We start from the raw sequence: 13,183 nt of genomic DNA, 5'->3' as shown, positions 1-13,183 counted from the left end.
ACAAAGTAAGTCTATAAAATTTAAAAAGATTGTAATCATATCAAGCATCTTCTCAGACGACAGTGGCATGAAACTAGAACAAAATTATAACAAAAACACAAAAACATTCAAACACTTGGAGGCTAAATAGCATGTTACTAAACAACGAATGGGTTACCAACAAGATCAAAGAAGAAATTAAAAACTTCCTAGAAACCAATGAAAATGAACACACACAACAACATAAAATCTATGGGATAAAGTGAAAACAGTCCTGAGAGGGAAGTTCATAGCACTACAGGTCTACCTCAAGAAACAAGAAAAATTTCTAATTGACTCTCTAACCCTACAACCTAAAGATATAGAAAGAAAAACCTAGAGCAAGTAGAAGGAAAGAAATAGTCAAGGTCAGAGCAGAAATAAATGATATAGAGACTAAAAAAGCAGTTCAAAAAATCAGTGAAACAAAAAGCTGGTTCTTTGAAAAGATAAACAAGATTGATGGAACTTTAGCCAGACTCACCAAGAAACAAAAAGAGAGAACACAAATAAAATCAGAAACGAAAGAGGAGAATTAACAACTGACACTACAGAAATACAGAGGATCTTCGAAACAGACTATAAACAATTGTATGCCAACAAATTGGACAATCTAGGTGAAATGGACAAATTTCTAGAAACACATAGTCTCCCAAAACTGAACCGGGAGGAGATAGAAAACTTTAACAGACCAATAACAACAAAGGAAATTGAAGATGTAATTAAGAAACTCCCAGCAAACAAAAGCCCAGGCCTGGATGGCTTCACAGGGGAGTTTTACCAAACATTCAAAGAAAACCTAATACCCATTTTTCTCAAACTATTCCAACAAATTCAAGAAGACAGGAGATTTCCAATCTCATTTTATGTGGCCAGCATAATCCTAATTTTAAAACTGGATAAAGATACTGCAAAGAAAGAAAACTACAAGCCAGTATCCTTGATGAATACAGATGCCAAAATCCTTAACAAAATATTAGCAAATCGGATCCAGCAATACATCAAAAAAAATTATCCACCATGACCAAGTGGGATTCATCCCAGAGATGCAAGGATGGTACAATCTTTTCAAATCAATAAATGTGATACACCACATAAACAAAATGAAAAATAAAAACCATATGATCATATCAATAGATGCTGAAAAAGCATTAGACAAAATCCAGCATCGATTTCTTATAAAAACGCTCAGCAGTGTGGGAATAGAGGGATCATATCTCAACATAATAAAGTCCATATATGAAAAACCTGCAGCCAATATTATACTCAGTGGGCAAAAACTAAAAACATTTCCTTTAAGAATGGGTACAAGACAGGTATGTCCACTTTCGTCACTCTTATTTAACATAGTACTGGAGATCTTAGCCACAGCTCAATGTCACTAATCATCAGAGAAATGCAAATTAAAACAACAATGAGGTATCACTTTACACCTGTCAGAATGGCTGCCATCAACAAACCATCAAACAACAAGCACTGGGGAGAAAAGGGTGTGGAGAAAAGGGGACCCTAGTACACTGCTGGTGGGAATGCAGACTGGTGCAGCCACTATGGAAAACAATATAGTGTTACTTCAAAAAATTAAAAATTGAACTGCCATTTGACCCAGTGATCTCACTTCTAGGAATATTCCCTAAGAAGCCTGAAACACCAATCAGAAAGAATATATGTATCCCTATGTTCATAGCAACACTATTTACAATAGCTAAGATCTGGAAACAGCCCAAGTGCCCTTCAGTAGACGAGTGGATAAAAAAGCCGTCGTACATATAGAAGATGGAATACTATGCAGCTATAAGAAAGAAAGATCTCATCCTTTGAGATGACATGGAGGGACCTGGAAACTATTATCCTAAGCGAAACAAGCCAAGCAGAGAAAGACAAATATCACATGATCTCACTTATTTCTGGAATATAATGAAGTAAAGAAACTGATCAACAGAATAGACCCAGAGACATAGAAGTAGGATACAGACTGACATTCCTCAGTAGGGGGAGGGGAGAGAAGGGATAAACCACAGAACTTATATACACATATGCATAACTGATGGACATAGACAACTAAACTGGGGACAGGGTGGGAGGGGATAGGGAGGAAGAAGTCAATGTGGGGAAAAAGGAGAAACAACTGTAACAAAATAAATTTTAAAAAAGGGGGAAAAAAGGATTAATACCAGTCTCATAGGTCAAGTTGATTTGTTTTATTTATTTATTTATTTATTCATTTATTTCATCATCATTATTATTGTTGTTGTTAATCCTCACCCGGGGATATTTTTCCATTGATTTTTAGACAGAATGGGAGGGAGGAAGGGAGAGAGAGAAGCATTGATGTGAGAGATACACATTGATTGGTTGTCTCCTGTTTGATCCCAACCAGGGCCTGGGATACAACCCAGATAAATGTCCTTGACCAAAATCGAACCTGCAACCCTTTGGTCCAGGGGTGGACACTCTAACTGCTGAGCCAAACTAGCCAGGGCTGATTTGTTTTATTAATCTGTAATGCATTTCATTAATTTCAGGTCAAAACCATAGGTCTTTGTATACGCTTTTTAAAATTTATTTATATTGTTGATAGTATTACAAATATTCCCCCCTTTTTTCCCCATTGATCTCCTCCATCCAGCTCCCACGTCAGATCGTTGACTGGCACTGTATCTGATGCAGAGTACTCTTACAATAAAGGCTGAAGTGAATGAAGAAAAAAATAAATAAAGATAAAAATAAAATATTTAATGTAAAATGAAGGCAAAGTATGCTTATGATATATTTCTTTGAGCTATGAGATATATGTATATGTGTATGATTTCAATAGGTAGGGTAGTGTATCATTAAGCTTAATTATTCACATATTGGATTTGTAGTTGAACATTTTTGTATATTTATTTGCATTTGTATTTTACAAATGGATTATTTTTACTATGTGTAAACTATTTGTCATCTATATAGAATAGTATAAATTGTGGAAAAGATCTATTCATTCAATGAGAAAAATATGTCATTTTAGTAAAAGAACTAGTTGAAGAAAATAAACAACTTGAAGAAGGTATGAAAGAAATATTACAAGCTATTAAAGAAATGCAGAAAGATCCTGATATTAACGGAGGAGAAACATCTCTAATCATTCCTAGTCTTGAAAGACTAGTTAATGTAAGTTATTTTTTTATATTAATGGTTTCATTTTGTTGTTTCATTACTTAAATGATGTTTACTGACTACTGGTCTCTCTAGTTGCTGATGAGACATTTGCTGCCATTTGAGTCATTGTTCCCTGTACATAATGTGTATTTCTTCTGAGACTGCTTTCAAAATTTTCTCTTTATATTTGGTTTTTACCAGTTTGACTATAATGTGTCTGGGTGTGTTCACATGTGCATTTGTATATGTGTATATGTATCTTGTTTGGAGTTTGCTGAGCTTTTTTTTTTTATCCTCACCCAATGACATTTTTTTTCCATTTTTTGTTCAGATAGAGCGGGAGGGAGAGAGAGGAAGAGAGAGAGAGAGAAACATTGACGTGAAAGGGACACTTCGAGTGGCTGCTACCCTCACGAGCAGCCAGGTCGGGAACAAACTGCAACCGAGGTACACGCCCTTAGCAGGAACCGAACCCGGGTCTCTCTGGACCACAGGCTGACGCTTTAACTGCTGAGCCAAACCGGCCAGAGCTGCTGAGCTTTTTTTGAATCTGTTTACTTATGCTGTTCCCCGCAATTGGGAAGTTTTCCACCAGTAATTTCTTTTTTTTTTTTTATCCTCACCCAAGGATATTTTTCCATTTTTTGTACAGATAGAGTGGGAGGGAGAGAGAGGAAGGGAGAGAGAGAGAAACATTGACGTGAAGGGACACATCGAGTGGCTGCCACCCGCACGACCAACCAGGGCCGGGGACAAACTGCAACCGAAGTACGTGCCCTTAGCGGGAACCGAACCCGGGTCTCTCCAGACTGCAGGCCGACGCTCTAACCGCTGAGCCAAACTGGCCAGGGCCCACCAGTAATTTCTTTAATTATCTTTTCTGCCCCATTCTCTCTGGAACTCCAGTGAAACATTTTATTTTAATTTTATTTCATTTTTATAAGAGATGGTGTATTCTTTAAATTCTTTTTTTTTTATTGATTTTAGAGAGAGAGAGAGAGAAACATCGATGTGAGGGAGAAACATCGATCGGCTGCCTCTGGCATATGCCTAACTGGGGACAGAATCCATAACCTGGCTATGTGTCCTGACCTGAATTCGAACCCACCACCTTTTGGTATGCAGGAAACACTCCAACCAACTGAGCCACACCAGCCAGGGCTCCAGTGAAACATTTTAGACCCTTTGATACTGTCCACAGGTCCCTGAAGCTCTGTTCATTTTTTTCCTAATATTTTATCTTTTGTTCTTCCAGTTGTATAATTGCTATGGATTTTTCTTTAAGTTCACTGATACTTGCCTCTGTCATCTCCATTCTTCTGCTTTAACAGTCAGCCTGAGACCTAACAGTTTTCACACAGAATTTGGAAATATCTCTCGCGAGCTCTTTTCTCTCTGGGAGTGCCCTCTCACTTTCCCGTGCCTTCGGGCTGCTCTGTCCTCTGGTTTCCTGGGGCGGAAAGTGGACAGATCACTGCAGCGGCAGGCTGCCTTCAGAGTGAAGCCTTGGAAATGGCAGATCACTCCTGCTGGTCCCATTTTTAAAGTTCCAAGCCTGTCCAGAATCTGCTTGCTTTTGTTCATTTTCTAGAACCTTTAAGTAGTTGTTTTTATATTCACTTGTGGGAGCGTAGGTCTTAGGACCTTATGCCATAAAACTAGAAGTGTAATAGAATATAGTAAGAATATTTTAAATATTTAAAGAATTAAGCCTTGCTACAAAAAATATTTTAACCCTCAAATAATATTGAATTTGTATTTACTATATAAGGACTTAAAAGTTTCATAGTATTAATGATATTAGATAAACAAATAAAATATACATTTTAGATTAAGATTTTTAATGTTATTTATATAACTGGACCACATTTATGTTGTTTCCCAAATTTGTGCTTGATTTAAATTGAAATAAATTCTTATTATTCATTGAGGAGTCAATAGTTGAAAACTTTTTTTTAACAACACTATATTACTAGCAAAGAGAGGGAGAGAAAGAGAGAGACTGGTATGATAAAAACTTCCCGAGGCAGGAAAATCATTTAATATAATTTATGAGAACTAGTTTATTCCCTCTCTATGTTACTCATTCTGACTTTTCTTCTCTGGTTGGTGACTCTTTTTCTCTGGTTGGTGACTTTTCTTGCCTCTGCTATTTTGAATGTCTAAAATGATTTGTCATGCTTTCTTATGTGAACATCTTTTGTCTATAATGCTACCCACTACTGATACTGTAACTTAGGTCAAACTTTATTCTCCAAGGGAAACTTTATTTAGTAAATGAATATCCCAGGAAATGTTGACTTTTGTTTCATTTGACAGCTTCTGGCCTTCCTAGGACCACTGCTTCCATAGATTTTATTTGCTTTCATTCTAGGTTGTCATTCTTTTTTCTGAAATATATGCCCTGCCTGAAATTCACAGATGGCCTAATAATATCTCCTCTGTTAAATCTTTAGAATCAATGACACTTGAGGTCACACTTCTGGCTTATGCACTCCAGTTCTCTTTCTGTTGTTACAGGATTTTTTACAGAGCCCCAGTCGCAATTTAACTTAATCTTATTAGACCAAAAGGCCATGTAGAGTGCATGGTTACTATTTCTTAGCAAGACAACTAACTTCGGCTACTTTGTTGTCTATCAGAATATCCCGTTCTACCTACTTCTGTCTTCCTGGTATCCTCTTTGAGTTAGTATAACTTATTACTTTCATGTCTTGATGTGATCTCCTTAGGGTAAAGGCTTACTTTTATAAATCTGCTGCCCAGAATTAAACCCCAGTTCACCTTCCTGAGTATGAGATCACATTTGGTTTTACTCATCTTACCACTCTGTCTTCAACCTTCATTTTTGAAGCTTTACTTTGCATTTAACACATTTATTCCATATAATTTTTGTAAAAGTCCAAATGCATTTATATGTATATATTATGTAGATGTGTACATGGGTTTATGATTGTTGGAGAAATAGGACCAGTGAAGCCACTTTGATATTTTAATATTTGACACGTTATTATTTTTGCTTATCCAGCACTCTTGGCTAATAATATGTTGTCATACTTTGCCTTTGTTCCCATGTGTGCTTCAACTGTGGAGAGGAAGCAGTGAAAAATTAATTTAACTGAATGTAGTAACTATTTCATTCCTTTGCTCATGCTTTAAATTCAGGTGTGCATAGTTTCAAAGTATTTTCTTACATATCTCATTTTGACTTTATAAAAACCTTGGGAAGTTGACAGAGCTAATATTTCCTCTTCTTTAGAGATAAGTAAACTAAGGTATAAAAAATTTAAGTTGCTTGTCCAGCTAGTAAGAGATTGGTTGAGAATTGAACCCTTGTCATCTTATATCCTGTTCAGTTGTTTTACTAGTCTGCCAGTCTACTAAGATTGGCTAGATGTTTATTCATTGTTATAGTGACGTAACTACTATTCTTGGCAATCCTGATGTAAGTTAAAATAGAGCTTTATAAGTTTAAATTCATAAATAAGAAAGAGACTTGGCACATTTTGTTATTATACATGGCAATGGGAAGAGTGAAATGCTTAAATGTGAATTTTATTAAAACGTAGATTTTTAAATTATGCTTTTAGGTGTTTTTTTTTGTTTTGTTTTTTCCCCCACATTTCTTCAATATAATCTAAATATTTTAGGCTATAGAATCAAAGAATGCAGAAGGAATCTTTGATGCCAATCTCCATTTGAAAGCCCAAGTTGATCAATTTACGGGAAGGAATGAAGAATTAAGACAGGAGCTCAGGGAAGCTCGGAAGGAGGCTATAAATTATTCTCAGCAGTTGGCAAAAGCAAATTTAAAGGTGAGAATTTTATCAAATTAATGATAATGCTAAGCATTGAACATAGGTTTACTATAAAACTTTTAATTTTTTAAGAAATGACTCCTATATTAGAAAATAGAAAATGCCCCTTGAATTAATTCTTTCATCATTAAGAAAACACCTATTTGGATTTTTCATATACAATTAAGTGCCTTATAATATAAAAGAATACAAAAATTCTAGGTGTATACTAAGGCATTTCTAAGTAGAAATTAAATTATGGTTTAATTAATTCTGGGCAGGGCATTTATATATCTACTTGTAAAAAGTATTCAGTGGAAGTGTAATTTACTGTTTTTAAATTTGTCTTCCTATGGGTGTAAGAGATGGGATTCTTATTTTTGAATTCTTTATTTCCAGATAGATCATCTTGAAAAAGAAACCAGTCTTTTACGGCAATCAAAAGGATCAAATGTTGTTTTTAAAGGAGTAGACTTACCTGATGGAATAGCACCATCTAGTGCCAATATTATTAATTCTCTAAATGAATATTTAATACATATTTTACAGGTACTAAAATTTTAACAAGTTAATAACAAAAACAGTTGGTAGTATATTTTTAAATTTAGTCTTCACCTATTTGAGTTCTTAGAATATTAACAGAGATATATCTTAATGCATTTTGATGTTAGGTGGAATGTTATGAATAAAATCAATGTATTCCATTTATCTGCATGAGAAGCATGCTGACACATCTTGTTTACATGGGTGTTATTCACAAGGAACATGTGATTTACAGGTGGAATACTGTGTGGCTGCTCTAAGGTAGTAATGCATAAATGAAGAGAGCACTTTTATTTATGTATTTATTTTATTTATTTATTTCATAATTTTTTTCTTTATTGATTTTTATAGAGGAAGGGAAAGGGAGAGAGAGATAAAAACATCGATGAGAGAGAACATCGATTGGCTGCCTCCTGCACTCCCCACACTGGGGATCGGGCCCATAACCTGGGCATGTGCACTGACCGGGAATCGAACTGGTAACCTCTTGGTGCATGGGTCAATGCTCAACCACTGAGCCACACTGGCCGGGCTATTTTATTTTTTTAATCCTCAGCTAAGAATATGGTTTTTTAGAGAGAGAGAAAAAGAGAAGCATCGATGTGAGAGAGAAACATCGATCGGTTGCCTCCTATACACGCCCCAACCAGATATTGAACCTACGATGTAGGTATATGCCCTGACCGGATATTGAGCCTACATAACCTTTGGGTGTATGGGATGATACTCCAGCCAACTGAACCACCCAGCCAGGGCTGAAGTGAGCACTTTTATTTGTTGCTGGTTAGAAAGGCAATTCAAATAAATAAAGTCTGACACTGCTTTTTGATGTGATGATTAAAATTTTTCCTTTTTTCTCAAATGCAAGATAAAGCTTTTAAACTAAACTCTCTCTTATCTCTTTCTTTCCTTTACCATGTAAAGTGTTAGTTAATCCATCAGCAAGTTAGAATGTGCACTGCTTGCCCTCTGTTTGTTTCTCAGCTTTGCCGTCTACATCATGGTCATTATGAATGGCCTAATGAACGATGCTTTTCATTAGTTCATTTGAGGTGTGGATATACATAACATTACATACATTACAGTATAACTACAAAAATGTGTTCAAAAGAAACGAGAACGTGTTTTTTATTATAAGCACTTGTGTTTCTCTTTCTAGATAATCCGTTCCTGATATACTTAAGTTAAGATGATGAAATTCTTGTTTTAAATTTGGAAGTCACATTAATTAATCTTTTTCTAAATATTGAAATGTATGTGTTATCAGGGAAGGCCAACCTTGACTACTTATTGGAACATCACTTTGTAATTACTTTTAAATTCATAATTTTAGCATTCTTTATGGTTTCTCTCATTCTTCTGCAGTATAGGGACGCTATCAACAAGTAATGGCATAATTGATTTTCTTATCTTTATGTAACTGTTTGGGAATCTGAAAATAAACCTGTTCAAAGTGGTGAACAGGTACTTGGACTTCAGTCCTGAGGCAGCACAGAGTGAGGAAGTAGCAAGGCCTTTGGAGTCAGGCAGACCTGACCTCTAGTGTTGCAACTTCATGTATTTAAAGAACCCGGCACCAAGCTCCGCATATGTGCTTGGGAAATGGTTGCTAAGGGTACTGCTAATGAGTTTTAATGTTGAGCTAGTTACTTAATCTCCTAAATCTCAGTTCTTCATCTTTGAAAAGAATTAATTGGAAAGGCTAATTCGAGTGGAGGCATGTCTGTTCACAGCAGGGTCCGTGGGGCTGAGTGCCTGGAGGGGTATGAAACTACTGCATCTGATCATTTGTGTGGTTACTGTGACTATCATATATGATAAAATTCATTTTACCAGTTTTATAGTATTTCTCTTGTACACATATTGCCTTATTCCATATGCCTTAAACTAAGATGTTCAAAATAATCATAGAAATGATCTGTGCTGCTTATGATGACTGTTCTCCTTTATGTAGTTGTCTATAATCTATAATCTGCCAGAACATGATTCTCCCTTCAAATTGAAAATGTATTCTGAAGCTTTTTCATTCTAAACCCACCCTATTTCTAAACCCATTTTTAGGAACTAGAATACAAAGAAAATACGTTAAAGGATTTAGAAGATTCTCTTGAAGACTATAACAGAAAATTTGCAGTAATTCGTCATCAACAAAGTTTATTATATAAAGAATACCTAAGGTATAAGTGTTGGCAAAATTTTATAAATATAATTGCAGCATATTCTTGTTAATGATGAACATAGCAACATATTTAGATATTTTGTTTTATCATTTCCCCCTTCTTCATTTTTCCACTTTATCTGTGTTTCAGTTTAGTATCTATACAACTCTGTGGTAGTAATACCTTTTCACTGGGGTGTTATGAAACAAGTGAGTTCTCTGAATATGCTCAGATATGAACATATTTTGTAAATGTCATGGCACATAGGAATACTTTGTATCGGCCATTGGCATCATTTGTCATCATTACCATCATAATAATTCATATTTTCATAGGGAACTAATGTTTTCTGTTGTCTCTGCCATCCCATTCATACCAGTAGAATAATTTTCTTAGTAGTAATTAGAATACCTAATGAAAGATGATTTAAACACTAAGGGTGATTATTATCTGATCTAACAAGAAACCCATAGCTAATTATAGGATAGGTCATACTATCTGCTACTGTAGTTATAAAATAGATACAGGAGTTCGAGGAAATTGGAACCATTTTGCCCAGTGAAGAAGAGGAGCATTTTTTCCACATAACTTTTTATTTTTGGATAAAACTTTTTTTCCACAGGCTTCTGGCAGACTGTGATTTAGATCTTATTAGCCAGAATTGAGCTAAGGAGCTAGCCAAGTCTTAAACATTCAGTGAGAGAGAGAAGGACAGCATAATTAGTTTCTGCCAAACTGACTGCAGGTGACCGTGGGGTATCTCTCAGTTTGCAACAGTGTCTGGCACATCTTCTTTTAAGAACAATGATTCCTAATTTTGTTTGTGTTGTAAATATTTTGCAAGTATTTAACACTGAAATGTAAGAGTACGGTCAGAATATTGAGACTTGATGTCCAGAGTTATGTTTAATAAAATGTGTATAAGATTCAGCAGCAGTTGTTATATTGTAACAATTGTAGAGTGATGATTCACAGAATAATGAAAATGATTTGATAAAATAATTTTTTTACCTAGCATTTATTAAATAAAGATATAACTTCCAGGCTTAATCTTTTTTAAATAGAATTTTGACTTATTTTATTAGGTACTGAGTAGCTACAATGTCTCTTTCTGCAGTTAAATATTTTATTAGGTTTACCATATTGTCGTTTTTTATTTTCTTTTGTTTTTAGTGAAAAGGAGACCTGGAAGACAGAATCTGAAACAATGAAAGAGGAAAAGAAAAAACTTGAGAGTCAAATTCAACAAGATACTATAAAAGTAAAAGAATATAATGTAAGTAAAATACTTTTAAAATCAATATACGATGTTATACAAACTAAGATAGCTAGATTCAACAAGTAATAAAAATGTGTCTTTGTGCAGAATTTGCTCAGTACTCTTGACATGGATTCGGATAAAATGAAAAAAGCACTTTCAGAAAATAGTAGAAAAATCACCGTATTGCAAGTGAATGAAAAGTCACTCATAAGACAATATACTACTTTAGTAGAAATGGAGCGTCAACTTAGAAAAGAAAATGAGAAACAGAAGAATGAATTAGTATCAATGGAAGCTGAAGTTGGTGAGAAAATTGGACGCCTACAACGTTTTAAGGTATATCTGAAAGTCTGTCTCTGAAAAGTTTCAAACGTGAAGAGGAAAGAGGAACATAACGAACACCTGTCACCTAGGTTCATAGTTAACATTTATTAACTATTCTCCCATAATTGCTTCATTTGTTTTTGTAGGAGTATTTAAATTGCAGATATTTCTCTCCTAAATATTTTAGTAAGCATCTCTAAAATCAAAACCTTTCCTTTTTAACATATCACCAATAACTTTACTATACCTAATAACATTGATAAGAATCCCTTATATTATCTAATGTCCAGACCATATTCACATTTCCTTAGTCGTCCCAGGATCTAGTCAAGGACCCTGCACTGTATTTGAATATTACATGTCACAAGTCTTTTTAATATAGAATCCTCTATTTTTTTTCTCTTTGAAAAATGTTAATGGCATATAATGATTATTATTATTATTATTTTTTGCATAATTTTACTTGTTCCTCTGTCCATTGTACTTACTAAAGTTACCTTGGAAACCTTGGTTATATTCAGGTTAAACCTTTTTGGCAAGAATACTTTATAAGTAATGTTTTTTGCTTTGTAAGTGGTACTTTATATTGCATCACTTCAAGAGTATCTGGCAGCCCCACGTTTCATGGTTAATTACTGTGTTAATAGGGAGATGTATCATTAAATGATATTGTTAACTGGAAAAATTTTGGTTCCAGGCAGATAACCAATTTTTCATTAATTTTCCTAGTAGCTTTAGCACCCACTGATGATTATTGTTTTCTAACTCAGTTAGTTCATTAGAAGTTATAAAAATTATGATTTTCTAGTTATATTATGCTCTCTGCATTTATTAGCGTATGTTCTATTGTTAAATAAAGAATAAAATCTTGATTTTATTCTTTTAAGGACCAGTTTTCAGAATATAGAGTTGCACTGTGCTTCTACCTGTTCCTGCCCTCCCACGCCACACTTACTTTCTCTTCTTTCAGTATCCTAACAGATTCACACACTTTTTTTTGTTAATTCTCACCCAAGGATATTTTTTCCATTGATTTTTTTTTTTTGAGAGAAAGTGGAAGGGGTGGGGGGTGAGGAGAGAGAAAAACATCCATGTCATCCACATGACAGAGACACATTGATTGGTTGCCTCCCACATGTGTCCATACCAGGGCAGGGGATTGAACCTGCAACCCAGGTATGTGCCCTTGACCAGGAATAGATCCCCTGACCCTTCAGTGCGTCGGGCTGACACTCTAACCACTGAGTGATATTGGCCAGGGCAAGATTCACACACTTAAAAATATTCAGTCTGCTTTAACAATGGGAGCCCTTGCTCTTTTGTCTCAGCTTTGGCAAATGAGAGCCCTTTAAAGCTGTCTCTTGTGTCCTTTTGACAAGAATCAATTTGTCTTTGAACCAAGCTTCAGAGCTTGGTTAGTTTTCTGACACAATAAGATGTCAAGATTTACCTTATATACCTTTTTTTTTTAAATCCTCACCCGAGGACATTTTTTGCATTTATCTTCAGATAAAGCAGGAGGGAGAGAGGAGGGAAGAGAGAGAGAGGAACATCGATGTGAGAGAGACACACCGACTGGTTGCCACCCACACGACCCCAACCGGGTGGGGACAAACTGCAACCGAGGTACATGCTCTTAGCGGGATCCAAACCTGGGACTCTCTGGTCTGTGGGCCGAAGCTCTAACCGCTGAGCCAAACTGGCCAGGACTACTTTATATACTTTTTATCCAAACTTGGAATAAGCCATTTCTCTGAAGAGCCCTGGTTCTGTTTAAAGAGGAAGGAATTTAGATACCAAAAAATTGGTCAGTAAGTGTCACTGCTGCCCAGGTGTTATTGGTACTACTTCCTTTCAGTGGACACATTAGGAAAATGTGTATAGTTAAACCATGAGTCATATTGTTATTACCAATTCAAATTTAACTCTATGGGGTAAGT

The 13,183-nt window shown here is 35.2% G+C and overlaps 1 protein-coding gene across 1 annotated transcript in view; it reads left to right on the top strand.

Annotated features, from left to right (window-relative positions):
• Nucleotides 1-13,183, top strand: part of CEP290 (centrosomal protein 290) — a 101,058-nt gene that overhangs the window by 33,183 nt on the left and 54,692 nt on the right. The window contains exons 19-24 of the mRNA XM_036251095.1: nucleotides 3,029-3,171; nucleotides 6,810-6,974; nucleotides 7,356-7,505; nucleotides 9,561-9,676; nucleotides 10,832-10,934; nucleotides 11,025-11,255. Coding sequence (XP_036106988.1) covers nucleotides 3,029-3,171; nucleotides 6,810-6,974; nucleotides 7,356-7,505; nucleotides 9,561-9,676; nucleotides 10,832-10,934; nucleotides 11,025-11,255 — 908 coding nt within the window. The remainder of the gene's footprint in view (nucleotides 1-3,028; nucleotides 3,172-6,809; nucleotides 6,975-7,355; nucleotides 7,506-9,560; nucleotides 9,677-10,831; nucleotides 10,935-11,024; nucleotides 11,256-13,183) is intronic.

The sequence above is a fragment of the Molossus molossus genome, unplaced genomic scaffold (genome assembly GCF_014108415.1).
Source record: "Molossus molossus isolate mMolMol1 unplaced genomic scaffold, mMolMol1.p scaffold_m16_p_10, whole genome shotgun sequence".
In the NCBI taxonomy this organism is placed as follows: Eukaryota; Metazoa; Chordata; class Mammalia; order Chiroptera; family Molossidae; genus Molossus; species Molossus molossus.
This window is presented reverse-complemented; position numbering and strand designations above follow the sequence as displayed.